General features: G+C 41.7%; 1 protein-coding gene across 2 annotated transcripts; it reads left to right on the forward strand.

Annotated features, from left to right (window-relative positions):
- The first annotated feature begins 174 nt into the window (after positions 1–174).
- nicn1 (nicolin 1) lies at positions 175–7,353 on the forward strand. Of its 2 annotated transcripts, none has more exons than XM_080775585.1 (7): positions 175–485; positions 1,317–1,473; positions 1,765–1,938; positions 3,072–3,185; positions 4,174–4,242; positions 4,652–4,756; positions 5,846–7,353. In XM_080775585.1, exons 2-7 carry the CDS (start codon positions 1,321–1,323, stop codon positions 5,885–5,887), a joined length of 657 nt encoding a protein of 218 aa, XP_080631711.1. In that variant the 5' UTR covers positions 175–485; positions 1,317–1,320; the 3' UTR covers positions 5,888–7,353. The 2 variants fall into 2 exon arrangements, with proteins under 2 accessions (XP_080631711.1, XP_080631712.1); XM_080775586.1 differs by having other exon boundaries at positions 1,320–1,473.
- The last annotated feature ends 10,901 nt before the right edge of the window (positions 7,354–18,254 follow it).

Consider the following 18,254-nt stretch of genomic DNA (forward strand, 5'->3'; position numbering starts at 1 on the left):
TCCCAGCTCAAGCTCTAGAATCTAGAACTTGTTTAGTCGTTAACCATGGAGAAAGACTACCCTCTAGTGTCTGTGTTATACAATTACAACCAGGTATGCAATGCTGTTATTCTAAGCAAGCAAGCAAGCAAACAACAATATGCTGCTTAAGTTCAGCCCCTTCCCCATTTTAAAAGTATTAAAAGTCAGCAGGCTACTAACGAGTATACTAGAGTATTAGAGTTTGTATTCATTGTTGTATTCATGAGTGGCGCTGCTGGTCCTTTAACACAGAAGTTACGTCGTCTGGGTTACTGTTCTGCAACCAAGGGCAACCAGGAAGTAGCAGAGCATGTTAGCCTGCACAGAACTGCACGTCTATGGAACTGACACAGCGCATATTTGTTCTTCAAACTCTTTTCTTGCTTGACCTTTTGTATCGGAGAGCAATGGACAAGCGATGAAGAAGACATCGGTACATATATAGTTACACTTACCAGCGCCTGGTAAGGAACATAATGACTTGACTGGCTAAATGTTAAATGGATGCTTAGCATGACATCATTGTCCGATCAATAAAGAACATTTCATGGTAACCTGGCACAATTCTTTAAATCAATGTACCAGTATGTGCAATGCGTCACGTTAATGTAATGTTGAACATTAATTACATGCGCACAAATCCCAGGAAATATGAAAACTAAACAGGTCACAGTTTTTGCCGTCAGTTACATTAGAAAATGTGAATTGAGAGAATACTGTCGGCTTTGGGCTTGTACGTAAGTGCAAAGTCGCTGTCCATGGTGCTGCCATACTGTGGCAGTGAGTGCTTATTTTCCAGCAACATAATTTTGCTGGGCCCGCCGCCCTATAGCACAGCTTTATTGAACTGAAACTCACTAGTTTTACTGTTAATCACCCAAGCAGTACCTTTTTCACTTATTTACACACCGATACATTTGCTCCTGATCCTGTTTCCAGTATCTCATGAAGCAGCATGTGCCATGTTTCATCTCCTTAACCTGATTGGATAGATATGGCATTAAACTATCTTAAATTAAAACATGACTGTTGCGTTACTTTAAAAACTATAGTAACATACATACTAACATATTACATGCATGTATTATTGATATTGATCAAACAATATAACAGGTAGGTTGCCTGATGCCTTTGCATGTACATGTCACTAAGTAACCAACAAAGCAAATACTTAAGTGAATCTGGATTAAATGGCATCTGTATCAACAACCATGCATGCTATCTATCTATCTATCTATGCTTTTCTTTACATGATTCCTGTGAAATATACTCTAAGCCATACCTGTATTGTACAGCAGAATGGAGATGAGCATCAGCGGTGATAGCAATCAGCCTGTGAGCTGTACCATCAAATCTCCAGTCTACCTGCAGATTGGAGATGCAAAGACAGACTCTCCTCGCTCTGGAGTCTCTGTGGTGGATGTCACACTGCCCTTCGGAAAGACTGTCAATGTAAGCTATGCCTGGCGCTTTTTTAGACAAGCCTACTGAAAATGTAATGCTAGCTATACTAAACATAATCTACGGTAGTCAGTTAATATTAATTTACAGTAGTAATTATTGCATGCACTTTCAAGTAAATTACTGAATTGTGACTAATTTTGTTAGTATTAATTAACACATGACAAACACGTAGGTAGCATTAACATTACATTTACAAGGCCCTAATTAGCTTGCACTATTATGGGTTTGTAGTGATTATAACACCTGTTATATAATCTATACTTGATGTTTTCTTTCCAGATTGACAGGATTACCTTTAAGAACTACTACACAGCCTTTGTGACTGTGCGTCTGTTGAGGAGGAATCCAGGCCAGGATGCTAAATGGAGTACTGCTCTAAGAGACTTGGCTCTGATGGACAACCCGCACACAGAGGGAGGGTCACAGGACTACTTCTATATACACAGGTCTCAGGTACAGGTTTCAATAGTCTTCATTTGTCTCTTCCCTTTGTTTTTCTTTGTTGCAAACAATATTGTTGCAACAAGCTCAGAGTCAGACATGAGCTGTTTGTGTTATGTGGCACCATAGCCGATATTTATTTTTCAAAACTGCATTTTGTGTCATATTGACACTGTATCCATGCAAGTATTGGCAAGCATGATGATACAGTATATTGTTGCATTATTATTATTATTTTTGTAGCACATTGTGAGCCTCCCCGTCCATACTTCTGTGTATGGACGGAGTGGCTTCATCCATATCTATCCGTATGTATATTTAACGTTGAACATAAATTGACATTAAAACAGCAACAGTACAGCAAATCCTCTCCCGGTGTGGATTTCCCTTTGTAGAGGATCACTACTGCACACTTACTGTGTCTGCCACAGCCACAATCTACCTCAGAATCCACAAGCCAGCATTCCCATTGAGCATAAAGCCAACACAGGCTGCCAGGGATCAGCACAGTTTACATTCCATCAGCTGGCCTTGGAGGGCAGCCAAGCCAACTGTCATAACAAGGCACCGCAGTAAGCTATGTAGAGTCGATTTACAGCAGCGCTACCCGCTAACTCATTGTTTATTACCTATTTCGTTTATTTCTTGTTTATTCTCTTGCAAATCGAGCCATATGGTGGATGGTTATTTGACTTTTTGACTGTGCTCCAAGCCACACATAGCTTAGCGCTGTTGTTTATGCTCAGTTTATTGTTTTGCTATTTGAACTTTAAATTATTTTGGCCATGTTGGAAGTGCTCTTTATTGGACTGGTAGTTGGGATTTGTCCTGATCTGTCCTGGTTGAGATAATTTTAGGATGATGGGAGATAACTACATATAAGGGTTTTTCTTGTGAAATAATGATTCAACATACCGTAGGCTTCCTCAGTAACTAATCCGTTGAAAAGGAAATAACCAACATCACTATTTAATGCCATGCATGCTTGCTTGTATTGTGGATAGCACCTCTTTCTTTGGATGAAATTATCATTATCATGTGCACTGCACATGATAATTGTGCAGTAAAAACAGTGTTTTCTCGTACATGATAAAAAGGTCTGGTAGGCTTTTAGAACCATCACATGTAATTCCTTCCTTGTACAGATGAAGGTGGAGCCGGATAACGTGGCATCTGTGAGGCTGATCCTGAGACAACCTTCATCTGCCTGGCTTACCTTCAACCTGGAGGCGATCAAAATACATCCCTACGTAGAGCCAGTATGTTTTCATCTAAACTTGATTCTGGCTACTGCAACAATACAAAGCAGTGTCATGCAGGGGTAGTAGTATTTACTTTATTGTCTGTATCCTGCAACCAAAGTTAACCCATTAACCCATTTAGACCTGTTGTAACCCAGGGGTTCTCAACATTTTTGGCTGGGGACCCCCGGAAATGCTTTGGCCATGTTTCGCAAATTAATTAATAATAGAGAAAATAGTATACATCATAAATAAATACTGAAACCAGATATAATAATTAAGGAAAATTATGCACTATGTGTACTATGTAAACTCTTAATTTCCATTTTCCAGCCATCCAGTTGCAAATATATATATATTTCTTTTTTTGGGGGGACCCCCCCAAAATAATGGCCAGGGGGTCGCGACCCACGGGTTGAGAACCCCTGTTGTTATACCTGTCAATCCGGGAACAACCTCTGTTCTGTAAGATTATTTTTTTTCAAAAATAGATCTACAAGCTTATAGTGTGGCACAAAATGACACGCTATTAGCTTGTATATCTGCTATGTTTGAATAGCAGAAGTATAAAACAATGGTTAAAGTTGTTACACAGACGCTTTCCTGGTTTTAATTAACAAAACATTACTCTAACCAAGTATGTGGTCTTCCTAATATTCAGTTGAGACATTTAGATCATGGCAGGACACCTCCCATGTTCAAATACCGGGGTCCGGGTGTTACAGTTGCAGTTAGTACCTCTCTCTGTCAGGAGACCTAAAACTTACAGAGGGCAACTTTAATGTACAGTACAGCATATTAATGTAAGCTAAGTACTAATACACTGTTTAACTCAACGAACGAACAACATAAAAACACATCAAGTACACTAATTAGTTATGACCACACTTATCTGAACTGATTTGTAGACTCTGTGGTCAGAATACACAGTGTTCACAGCTTGTACTGTTGTAAGTAGAAATAAGGTCCACTTGATAACGTCAATGACAAAATGGTCCTCTTTCAGGATCCAGAGAAGGAGGTCCGTGACTGGCTGTCTGACTTGACCGTTGTTGACCAAAGCACAGATTTAGAGGTAAGCGTGTGTGTGTGTGTGTGTGTGTGTGTGTGTGTGTGTGTGTGTGTGTGTGTGTGTGTGTGTGTGTGTGTGTCAGTGTGTTTGTGTGTGCGCGCGCGACAAGACTATTAACATTTTAAGTCTGCATAACATCTTGCTCTGAAACAGCAGATATTCGGTGCCTTCTATCAGTATGAAACTCCAACAGCGCTGGGCCAGCAGCAGTGGGCTTGGCGCGGCCAGTTGCTCGGGCAATGCGTCCCTCGGGGGCACCTCTCGGGGTTCAGGCCCACTGCTGACAGCGCGCCTGCCTTGCGTCGTTGGTCAGTCAGTGCTTTGCAGAAATGTACAATGGTAACGTTTATTTTCTGGCAATGAGGTTGCTGTGTGGATGTAGTGTAATTGTTTGTTTTGTCATGCGTGCCAGGGACTTCCACACCCCCAGACGGTGTCCTCTAGTATCCAGCAGATGTGGGCTCTGACTGAGGTCATGCAGACCAACCAAACCACAGCCTCCATCGGCAGATTTGATGTGAGTCAAACACACAGAAAGCACTCGCTGCACCATAGGCATTGCTTAGAATGGAAGCCTTCTAACTGTATGTGGAGAAGTTGCCAGTGAGCAGAAGACGTGTTGACGTGTGGAAATTCAGACAGCTGTGTTCTATCTGCAGAAAATAATAAAAACGTGATCAGTGCTACAATGAGGCACACTCAGTAGTCATACCTCCACCAACATTATGCAATTGTCAAGATATGTAATTTAGATATTAGTGATTATGTAAATGTCTCCTTGCCTCTGATTGTGACCTTGTCCTGTGGCATTTTGAACCCAAATGTTAATCATATCTTCAGGGCAGTGTACTGATCATACCCAACAAAAGTCTGGGAAATATGCTGGGATTTATATGATTGATAATGATTTTGCTGACAGACAGACTATTGTAGTCTTCAGGACAGCCTATTGAGAGCGCCATCTAGTGTAAAACAAAACACAGACATCCAAAGATAGCTTCAGAGGTGTAGGCTTTGTATGGATTGACAGACGTCCAGAGACGTCTTTGCGAGTTAAACGTTTAACAACGTTTAATGCAATTAGATAGGTCTTTTCTGTTTGGATGTATGTCAAGGCCAGAAAGTAGTTTTTTGCCACTCCGTAGGGTTCCCTCATAACTTCCGGTTATGATGATGATGTCACCCTCATAACCGTCTATAATATACAGTAATATGCAAAAACATCATTCTTAAGAACCTATTTATGGATATTATCCGGAAGGGATAAAATCTGTCTTTAGATCTAGATCGTCTTTTGATGTCTCGTGCTCCTATGGCTTTAGTCACAGAGATCGTCTTTTGATGTCTTTTTAATTGTCTTTTTAATTGATTACGTTTTCACAACTCTGTTTTGCACGCGTACTTCCAGGCTGCGTTTTGATCAACACAAGGTTGATTTCTATATATATATACTATGATTGTGTGTACTGTGTGTGTGTGTGTGTGTGTGTGTGTGTGTGTGTGTGTGTGTGTGTGTGTGTGTGTGTGTGTGTGTGTGTGTGTGTGTGCGTGTGCGTGTATGCAGGCGTGGACTAACAACACTTGATTGTTCTTTATTTTCTAACAGGTAGACGGCTGCTATGATATCAACTTGCTGTCTTTCACATAGCATGGGTGGATCTACATAGGAGAATATACTACTCTGCATCATTGACCACACAGAGGACCAGTGCAAGCTACAGTAACACTGCTATGCAATGACTTTCACAGACTTTCACAGATCCATTCACTAGATATAGCAAATGAATGACATATGGAGTCCCCTTGGTATAAAGAAATGTTTAACTTGTTATCAAAGACATCCTGTAACTCTTAGGCAGACGGTACTGTTTGGGACAGTAGCCTGGCATATTATTTTAGAATGTAATGTGTTCTAATCTTCCCCCAAAGCTAAGTTACTAACAATCCTCGCTTGGCATTAATGATCATTTACTCAGCCAATGTTTCAAATGGATACGGCTGTGGGAATAATGACACGTTAGATTATGTTTCACTGGGAATGAATAAGTGCTTTTTATGGAGCCTTTTAATCGTTCTCCAGCTTTGTAATGGTCTAAGCCAGCCATGCGTGCTTTGTCGACCCCCTCCGGGGCTTCCTCACAGTGACACAGTTTGCGTAGATAATTAAAACATGGAATCAATCACAATGTTACAGTATATACGTACTCCTTGGCGTAGTTTTATAATCTTTAGAATATTGCGATTCGATTTTTACTTTGGACCACTGCATGGAACTCACCTGTTCTTCCTTGAGCTACACCATGAGATGTGACATGTAAATGATCCTGCTGTAATCCAACAACACCATGAGATGTGACATGTAAATGATCCTGCTGTAATCCAACATGACAAAAAGAAAACAACAACAACATTGTGTTGGTCTGAGCATGGTGCGAAGTATGTTACATTTATCATTTGGATTGAGAAAGTTTATAAACATTGCCTTCTGCATATTGACTGAAGCTTATAGGACAATGAAATATAATCCATGTGGTGAAATGCAACAACAGCTAATGATTGTAAATCAGAATGTGGTTAGATTGGGCTGGAAAGGCTACATTATACTGTAAGACACCACTGTCACCACTGGATGGCAGGAATGCACTGAGTATGTATTGTGTGTGAACTTGACCAAAGAAAGGCATAAGATGCATTCGGGGTAAGACCGTAGATGAGAGAGATTTGTATGCAGAAAAAGGAAATAATAGAACCTGCACACTCATAAACAATGTTCGAGTTATTGCTGTGCTTTTTGTCAGGTCAAACATAGACCTGACCTGATGCCTATGCTCGAAACATCAATAAATCTAACATTGGAGAGAGTGCAGGCTATACTTTTCTTATGATCCTTCAGCAACCCAACAAACAATGTCATGTGCATATTATTGTATAATAGCTTTCAATGAGAAACAAGAAAAGCCGCAGGGACATACAGTACGAACGGGCTCCCTTTGTTAAATGATTCCACTTTTACAGTAATGCACTCTGTTGTTTGCATCCTACTTTGTTCTTCCCTGTGCTGGATAATGACTGTTCGCTTTGCCATAAATATACTAATAATATTAGCGTATTACTTACTAGTACCCTTGTAATAAAACCTTTATTACCTTGTTTTTATTATGTTGTTTTTTATTTTAGGACTGGCAGATGGTGGTGTGGGAGGCCACACCAACATTTCACTGCACACAATAGCGTCACCATGTAACACAGAAATAAACTCTTTAATATTGAACACTGGGGACTCTGTGAAATCTGCTGCTGATAGTAGCCTTGGAACAGATCTCCCAATAGTGTCTCCCTGAAATCGGTCAAGCTTATTTGAGCTTATTTTACACTACAGTGTGGAACAGCACCGTGGAACCTCCAGAGGTTCTTTTACAGTTGCTGCTAGAAAAGGAGGTCAACATATATACAGTTTTTTTCCCCTAATGAGAAGTATTTGTCTTGGTGGCCTTTACTACTGTAAATTGCATAGTTTTGAAACCCAGACTATTTTAAGCCCAAACCGCACCAATGCAACTATTCACAACTCCTTCCAACAAAACAGTTTGTAGGTCAATCTGCACCAATGCAACTTGAAACTATACCATTGGGGATAATGTTTGCAAGTAGTTGCATGCTGCAAGGAGTTGCATTGTGAATCATTGGTACGGTTTTAGTCTGTGCGGCATATTTGCTGCTGTGGTATTGCCTGCCTGACAGTAGCAGTGTGAACAGTTTATGGCTGAGTGGGTGGTTATAGTGTGCCTTACACACTGTTTAGTGTATATGTCCTGAAGCTCACCTCTGATGATGGGCTGGGTCATCCTCACCGCACTCTGTAGTGCTCTGTGATTGAGGGTGGTTCCCTGCACAGGGGGAGATGTAGGTGATCAGGAGCTTTGGTATAAGGCTATTGCTCCACTTGCCCATTGTAGGTGATTCATGATTCGGGTCCATACAAGGGAGGTCAACAGCTTTGTGAACCAGAGGTTTTGTTTGGGCTTTCAGTTCTTTCAAGTTCTCTTGTCTCTAATTTCCTGAGTCTGGCGTACTCCAGTCCACTGATGGTTGACCTCAGAGTCAATGGCAGCTTTTGTGGAAAGAAGGCTGCCGAGTTAGCGGAAGTGGTCGACATATTCCAGAATGACGTGAACTGGGTAGATGGCTGTATCTTGCCATAGCTTGATAGACAGGCATACTCACTCATTTAGTTCTAAATTGGTACCAGGTCATGGTCACTCCCTCTGATGTTGTGGATAGAACATAGCATGTGTTCTGGCAGGGCAAAATAGTCCAGCCTTCCCTCACCTACATTATAGGATGCCTGATGCTTATCTAATTCCTGCCAAATACACACCCATCAGCTGCCACTCTGTCATTGGCGATTTACACTAGATGGAGCAATTTGTATACTGTATATCTGCTTATCCTGCCTATTGCTGCCACAACACAACAAACCCACTCAACCCACCTCAATGGCTCCTTTTTATGCTAGTCTGATTGATGTTTATGTATTTTATACAACAAATGTACCAACTACCAAAAAACATGTATGAATTATTCAGATGTAAACCTACTGCGTCTGCATTGTACCTGCAAACAGGGATGCCAAAGGAAATAATACTTAATAATATGTGTCTGTCTTGTTATAGATTATATTAATAGGATGTATGTGAGTATGCAATGTCCTTCTAATCTAAATGACCATTATCAGAGTAGAGTAGAGGATTACTGTATAGGCTATACGGTTCTGCACTTCACCAGGATGGTTGTTCCTACTTAGTCTCAGTGTGTCTTCATTATTTCTAGAGGATTCCTTGCGCTCAGAACATGTTGAATTGGCCCCCTGCCTGGGTATAAGCCCCACTTGGCCCGGCTGTGGAGTACTGATTTACAGGGTTCCTTCACAGAATGAATGATGTATGCAGTAGCACTGAATGTGTACAAAATTGTAGCTCTGAATGTGAATGCAATCTACAATGTACAGTGCAAAGGGACAATAATTCAAGCAAATGCATCAGTAAGTTATGTGGGTTGTGTGCAAAGAATAGGATGTGTGGGTAGAGTTTATTTTCTTGCCTATTCTTCTGGGTTGTGGGAAATCTGATCACGACACAAATTTTCTCACTCCCGGCTGGGTCGCCTGAGTGAGGGGTATGATGTTGAGAGACCCGAAACCCCGTTGACCTCAGGATACATCACTGAGGATACGTCCCAGGTGCATCCATGCGATGTTTTTTAGTTATAGTTCTTCTATTTATAGTGACTCATAGGAATAGACTATGTGACAACCAGGTATTTCTGGTGACCACCGGAGAGACGGGTGACAGCTGGAATGTAGACGGCACCCGGGTGAGCAGTATGGGTTAGCGCCTCAGCCTGTGTCCTCCGTGAGGAGGAAGCCCAACAACCCTCGGTGAGGCCTTTGGGAGGGCCATGCAAGCAGCAAGTGGAACCGCAGCACCATGACCCTGCGGAACCATTGTCCACCACTCCTGAATGAACTGTCGGGTGCTGGGACTCTGGTGCAACGCACAGGTCCTCGCTCTACTCCTGGTGAGAGCAGGAGTGGACCTGGTGAGACGTAGGAGGGGCCCGGCCAGGAGACAACCCACAGAGCCTAGTCCCTCCATGTGCCAGAAGTGTACCTCCCAGCCCTGGCAGAGTATTTCTGGAGTAGTTCCAACGGATTGTGTGCCCCTGGTTTTTCCCTAGTGGGACTGATTGAGGGTAGCTACTGGGACGTAAGTCGGGACTTGATCACTCCCGGCTGGGTCGCCTGAGTGAGGGCTGAGGGGTATGATGTTGAGAGACCCGAAACCCCGTTGACCTCAGGATACATCACTGAGGATACGTCCCAGGTGCATCCATGCGATATTTTTTAGTCTTACACTGGAATACAAAGTGAAAATTACACATGAGGCAGTAACAATGCTTGGAGTTAGGCAAAGCCAAGAATAGCACGTGCCTCACTCGCAGGTAAGAAGAAGCATCCTAATATGCGCATGCATAAAGTGAATGGGAAATCGAGTGGCAAACCGAGTGGCGAAGTGAGTTTAATGTTGTTTAACGTCGTTTAATGCAATATGACTTTTCTGTTTGGATGTATGCTATCAATGCCAGAAAAGTAGTTTTTTGCCACTCAGTAGGTGCTCCCACATAACTTCCGGATATGATGATGAAGATGTCACGCCCATGACATCACATTTTAACATGGGGTATTGTCACATTTTAACATGGGGTATTGTCACATTTTAACATGGGGTATTGTCACATTTTAACATGGGGTATTGTCACATTTTAACATTGGGTATTGTCACATTTTAACATGGGGTATTGTCACATATTAACATGGGTATTGTCACATTTTAACATGGAGTATTGTCACATTTTAACATGGGGTATTGTCACATTTTAACATGGGGGTATTGCCACATTTTAACATGGGGTATTGCCACATTTTAACATGGGGTATTGACAGCAGGTAACTTGACAACTATCTGTCACTTCACATTCAGCTCTCTGCCCAGGCTCAAACTGAGTCTTCTGATTATCAGCACTGTGACAATGAAAGTTAAGCACGGGATAATGAACTGTGAGTGGGTTCATTCTTGAGAAAATAAACCCTGACGTGAAGCCATGGCTGAGGGAAGTAGGGGTGCTGGAGGAGGGGCTGAATCACCCCCTCTCCCCAGCCTACAGCCTTCCTCGAACAGGAGGGGGGGGAAAGAAAAAAAATACATTTATATTAATAATAACAATGTCACGTTATTTATATAAATAAAAAGTGAACTGGTTGGAGGATAAAATAAATTGTATTCTTAAACTACACTTAGGTGTGACTTTTTTTGTTTGTTTTTATATTTATCATCGTCTCTGCTCTGCTGCTGACGCTATTTCCGGTTACCTTTACGCACGGGGGCCTGACAGTGTGTATACTGTGTGTTGTTGTTTTTTGTTATTGTTATCAACATAACATTTTCTTTCTTCAGGAAATAAAACGTCTGGGTTTCCGAGGCTATTATCAACATGGCTCAGAAGAGAATGAGTGATTTCTTTGGTGGGCCCAAGCCCAAATCAAGTCTATAGTTCATGAACCCTTCATGAGCACCAGCAGCAGTGTTCAGCAGGGGACGAGTGCTAAAGTTGATGAGGACATTGTCGTGGAGTTGTCGTCGTCGTCGGACAATCATAATAACAACAACAACAGCAGAAGCAGCAGTGTTCAGCAGGGGACAACTCGGACGAGTGCCACTACTACTACCGTTGAAGTGGACGTTGTCGTGGAGTTGTCGTCGTCGTCGTCGTCGGAGGTGGACAAAAACAACAACAACAACAACAGCAGGCAGCAGCAGCTATAGTGTTCAGCCGAAGGTAAAGCATTTATTATTTAACTATATTATTTCTCTAATAGTCATTACAGTGAGAAATAATATAGTATTTACTACTATGGCCGCCGTGCCAACTGCATGCTGCTGCAATTTAATGTTAGATATTAGATTCTGAGGGAGGGATCTATGATAAATGATATGACCATACAACACCCCGGGTCGCCTATAGCCCAAGCACGCTGTTGTATAGATTTGATTGATTGATTGAAATATTTATTAACAGTTTGCAGAATGACAGTACATTTCAAGCACAAACTCAATACAAAGACTGTTAACTGTGAGTGGACGACCCAATTATAAGCATTACACACTTGTTTACAACAGGGTCCACCATGTTCAATTCATCAAAACATTTAGAGACGTACAAATAGACACTTCTAATTAAAGAACAGGAATTCATCCTAAAGGAAGCAAAAAGGGAAAAGAAACATATAGCCTACAGTATGGGGAAAGGGGGGGGGGGGGGCGGTGGGGGGATTCAGATTTTACAGGGGCCTGTTTCGAATTGCAGCCGTCCGAGGTGCCCTTTGAGAGCGGTTTTGAAGGAGTCAAGGGATTCACATGTCTTAATGACTGTTGGTGGGGCGTTCCGTTGTTGTGCCGAATCTGGGTTGTACATGGTTTGGTGTTGTGGGTGTGGACTTTGTTTACATTAAGGAAGTATTTAGACAGGTACATGGGTATCTTGGTGGTGTATCGAATCTTGTGGACCAGACCCATTGCAAGATGCTGTACTCTGTCGTCGACCCTAAGCCATCCCAGCCTGTCAAAGTGGGCAGGGGTGAGGTGGGTTCGGGGGGTGAGGCCAAGTATAGGAGCCTGACCAGTTTGTTTTGAGGTGCTGTGGTAGAGGGTATGCGCATGCTTAAAGTGAATGGCACATCGAGTGGCAAATCGAGTGGCAAAGCAACATGCAAAGTGAGTTTAACATTAATGTTGTTTAATGCAATCAGATAGGGCTTTTCTGTTTGGATGCATGGGCTGTCAAGGCCAGAAAGTAGTAGGCGTTCCTGCATCACTTCCGGTTTTGATGATGATGTCACGTGCATACCCTCTATAATAGGCCTATACTTTATGTTTTGTTTTGATATCAGCGCCTTGCCAATGTCATGTGTAGCCTAAATAGGCCTATGCCTTTTTATAATGCGTTTTGTCAGTTTGTTCATAATAACTTGCTTGCGTGTGGAGATGGAAAGTAAAAGGCACTTTTCGGTGCGAAAATGCGCGAAAACGCTCGTGCAGTCGTGCACGTGTATTTTTGCGGCGAGCACCCCCTGCTAGATACTCAGCCCCTGCTAGTGTAAAGTACTTCCCGCGAGCCTGCGTGAAGCAGAATGGTCATAATCACCCTGAAGGGGTTTACTTCTCAATAATGGTCGGCTCACGTCACATAACTTCCCACCTAAACTGGACGATTTACTGAAAATAAACTTCGAACCACTCTTGGTTAAATTACGGACTGATATAGAACGATTGTCTTTGCTTCTTTCCATGTGGGGAAAGGCAAACATTAAGATGAACTGTGTTCCCAGACTCAACTATATCTGCTCCATGCAGGCCCTCCCAGTTTACTTTTTCTTCTTTTCATTTCAAACAATTTGACCAAATTTGTAATTAGTTTTTATGGAACAATAAATGCACCAGAATGAGTGATTTATTTTTGCAGAGACCGGTGGACATGGGGGCCCGGCCCCTCATGTTCCACTATGCTTTCACCATGAGGAATATGGTACAATGGATTCTCCCACCAGAAAGGGCCCCTCCGTGGTTTAGACTTGAGAACACACTGTCCGAGGCCTATCGACTGCGCTTACAAGTTGGGCTCAATTAGCTAAACACATCCAATTGAGTCTCATATTCACTGGGTTTTGGAAGAAAATAGCTTGTATGTTTAAACAAATCCCTTTCTACATTGATCTGCTGGGATTTGACAAAACCCCAAGATTGTATACAAAAAGCCTTTCCTTTGGGATTCATGGTTTCAAAGGGGTGTCACAGTGTTTGGAGAGCTATACCAAGAAAACAATCTAAAGTAATTTGAAGAATTAAGAACAGAATTTGGCCTACCACATAATACCGGTAACTATAGTTCTAACTGGTTCTCTTAGATTTCCCCCACCCCCTTTAAATTGATACAGTTTAATATTTGGACAAGGTCACGAAGCCTCTGTATATAATTCCATGCTCCTTGATGCTTCTGACTCGAGTAAATTATGTCAAATGTATGTCAAGAACCAAGCTCTGTGGAGTGCTAGGCTATGATCCAGGTGCATAGTTCCAATTCATAGCAACATTTTGGTTTTCTTCAGTGGTCTGCTAAACTGGTCCAATCCTTAGTTGAGGAGGCATAGGAGCCACTCCGAGCCAGTTCCGATAAGGACTTGACTGTGGCATCGTAAATGAGAATGTTTTCAGTCAACTGGCCATATGGGAAACTATAAATATCGGAATGTCGTTTGAGCATGCTAATGCTGTGGTAATAAAACTACCAGCGAGAAGCACTCAATTCAACCATACCCAATTCTGAAGAAAAAAGCAATAATAATTGTAAACATACTTAACACAGTGAACATGCATTTTCCCAAACTAAAGAGCTTCCAGACCAGTATGATGTATTGAGTCACAGGTAAATTGACAATTAGAGAGAGAGAGAGAGAGTACAGTGAGAGAGGCTAGCCACATGGACAGAAAGAGGTTACACCATTGGGGGAGCGATGCATACCCATGGTTGTGATGGATTGGTTTGCTTTTCTCTCTAATAGAGCACACAAATCTCCAACCCAGGCTGATGCAGCCATCAACCCAAGATATATCCAGTGTTCTTTTCCCTACTCTCTCTTTATCTCATACCCCTTTCCATGATACCTTGACTGCATTTCCCCTCATCTTCCAGGTCGAACCCTACAGGAATGGCATTATAGTGAAATAATTCAGGAAATGGGTATCACAGAGCAACAGGACTTATTGTTATATATTCCACAAAACAATTCTACTTTAAATTGATAATCTTATTTTTATTTATTATTTAATTGTCCCTAAATCTTGGCCCTTATTCTTGCAATGGATGCATTTATAAGGGTCATAAGTCTAGCATAACCTTTGGTGGTGCAAAAAGAAAAAGGGAAATCCAGAATTTCTATTCTTACCCCCTCACACTGTTGCAGCCTTCTATTTATTTGGACATGGGAAAATGAAGCTTGGCCACATGAAAAGTGTGTATTTTCTGTTTTTTCATGTTTGTGGGTTGTGTTATGGAGCCACTCTTCAATCATGAGTCCCACCTGAATAAAGCTAGTGTACTATAGTACTGACAAATTGCTCATCCCTTGGTTTGCGGAAGTAATTTTTCTTTGGAGAATAACATTGGGTTAGGGTTAAAATCGTCCCATATGAGCATAATTGTGATCCAAAAATAAACAATCTGACTCGGCAAAATTGTTGGGGAGGTGTCTCTCGAAAATCTTACAAATGTACTAATTTCAGTTTTAAACACATCCTTGCAGCAAGGGGTTATTATTTCTTAAATGGTAAATAAATGTATATAGTGCTTTTATCCAAAGCGCTTTATATAGATTGTGCATTACATACCGATGGCGGAGGAAACCATGCAAGGCACTGTACATCAGGAGCAACTAGGGGTTCAGTGTCTTGCTCTAAATCACTAATTCTGGGGGAGCCTGGGATTAAACTGGGAACCTAACAGTTGCTCCCGACCCCCCCCCCCCCCCCTTTATTTGATGGGTGTTGTATTGCCTTGCAATGCACTACACCTTATTTGGCAGTTTATTTTATGGAACCTTTTACTCTTTTACTCAAAAGGTAATTGTGGGAAGTTTTCCATTGTATATGATCCTTTTTTTCTACTCATACTTTCTCTGTATGTGATTCTCTAGCTCTCTCATGCAATGTATCACTCACCTGACTGTCTCTGCCCCCCATCATGACATGAATTAACCTCTCCTCCAGTGCATGTCTGTATGTACTGTGCTGACCAAACAGACTAATATAACAGAATAATGCACACTCTACTAGACAAGTCAATACCATCGCTGCCAACATTAGACTGTGACAAATTCCGGTAATGAGATTTTCAATATCATGGCCCTGGCTGCATATTAGTGGGATATGTAACGCAGTGGATGCTCCACTTTTACCATAGAGTCTGGGTTGAGTTGTCCAAAATTAAGGATATTTTCAGGAACATTGGAACAATACAGAGGCACAGCAGGCGAGGGTAAAACATGCAGGAGTCTCCTGCTAAATTCAGGGGTGTTGGCAGGTATGGTCTATTGTACCCTCCCAGTGCCAACTTGTGCAGTCGTTATGGCATTAAAAAGCTTTCCACTCCTCCACTGTGATGAATGCTGGTTTCTCTGACCCTACCCCATACCACCATGAATCATTTTTTATTCAGATGAGGGTGCCATAGCAGAATCAGCCCTCTCCTCTTACACCTGACCGGGAGGGTAAAAGGGTACAGTTATGCTTGGAAGCAGAAGTTATGTTTATGAAGTAGAAGTTATATTTATGCTGTGAAGAATAAGGGTTTATGTAGCTCTTTCTTTAGCCTGCTACTAATCACTCAACAAGGCACAGTTGACACAGGGTGTGGCAGCCAGAGTCATCAGGTGATTGACAGGTGTCTCTTTAGACCAGCAGAGGTCAGCAATATCACAGGCATTACAACAGAAAGACAGGGTAACATTAATGGACAGAATAGACAGATGATAGAGTATGGGTAGAGATAGTGTATAGTGTGCCAGTACACGACAACACCATGCGTTGATGCCATGTGTGCATATGTGCAAGCACCTAACACTCACACAATGTGAACTAATGAGGAATCTGACTGGTAAACAATTGGGTGACAGTTCCGTGAAGACTGGACTCAGGCATGAATTCATATTGCGCTTACAATTGTAATGGATTTGTTTTACATATTAAATTAATCTGACAAGCAATGTGTTACAGCCTAGTTACAACGACTTTATGTATTGCTATGCTACAGAATTAAGAATAGTGATGTTCCTGTTAAAGTTGTCCATACACTCATTATTATTATTATTACCCTTATTATAAAGAAGCTCTCCACATAAGAAATACTATATTGTCCATATTGTTGTGTTGACCTTCCTTCTGTTTCCCTGCATGGCATTCAGTCCTTGTCCACACGTATCCGGGTAAACGGATAAACGTAGGTTTTTATATGCGTTTTGTGGGGGTCGCCCACACGCAAACGCGTTTTTGGTCCATATAAACGCATCTTTTGGAAAACTCCTGCCACAGTGTATTTTTTTTAAACTCCCCCTGTGTGTTCCCGTGTGGACAATGTAAACGGAGTTTTGCATGGGTCTTGCCATTGGTCATATGGACAGAGATTTAAAAAAACGTGTCGTATGGACAGAGAGATTTAAAAAAACGAAAACGAAAACGCTACGTTTATGTAGGTGTGGATGAAGCCTAAGTATGGACTAATAACTAACAGCAACATGCCATTGACGCAAACTACGGCATAATTCAAATGATGAACATTATTATGCCTCTTTCTCCAGGGCCAAGCACATGGTGTAAATAATTGCATTTCATAATTAATGCAGAAGCAATTGCTTTTGTTTTCAGTGTGTGTGATTTGTGTCAGAGTTGATTGATATAGTTTTCTAATGCTACGTATATTTGCCCATTTCATAAAAGGGGAATGATGCAAATAGCTCCACGATTAATGGCTTGCTAACAGACAGTTAAAACTTGATTTAGGAATGATTCTTTGAGACTTTAAATAAAAAATAAAGCCTGTTTGTTGAAATGCTGTTAATGTTTTATGTTCCAAATTTAATAAATTGCTTTCCATTAATAGAAGTGAGATATAGCATATCCCATATTATTGAAAACGGAAATGCTGCAGTTCACATGGTGCTCCAGTTCACCATAGTTAATGCTAGTCACATGGTGCAGTTCACCATAGGTAATGCTAGTCACATGGTGCAGTTCACCATAGGTAATGCTAGTCACATGGTGCAGTTCACCATAGGTAATGCTAGTCACATGGTGCAGTTCACCATAGGTAATGCTAGTCACATGGTGCTACAGTTCACCATAGGTAATTAAATGCTAGTCACTTGGTGCTACAGTTCACCATAGGTACTAATGCTAGTCACATGGTGCTCCAGTTCACCATAGGTAATTAAATGCTAGTCACATGGTGCTCCAGTTCACCATAGGTAATTCGGCAAATGAGAAATGTATTTCCTCTGGAGTCCATATATTCTTTATGGGCCTAACAGTATATGCTGGATATTGCAAGTCTATGTATCACTTAATGTATATTCATTGTTCTAATCACATGCCAAGCCACACCGCTTCATTGAAGCGGCCGGCCCTATACTAGTGCGTAGGCGGTTCAGCAGGGTCCCTGGCATGGTAGGTCTTCCCTTTTGACGACATCCCCCAAGGTCAGATCATGTAGCAATGGACTTCTGTGGGCCATAGCCTTTCTTACATAGATATATGTAAGAAAGGCTAGATGGCTCACCCGCACTGCTGGCCAATGGAGAGCGAGGTCACTATGTGGCGGCCATCTCACTGGGGTGCAGCATAACATTGTGT

The sequence above is a fragment of the Protomyctophum bolini genome, assembly GCF_963924005.1.
Source record: "Protomyctophum bolini genome assembly, chromosome: 2".
In the NCBI taxonomy this organism is placed as follows: Eukaryota; Metazoa; Chordata; class Actinopteri; order Myctophiformes; family Myctophidae; genus Protomyctophum; species Protomyctophum bolini.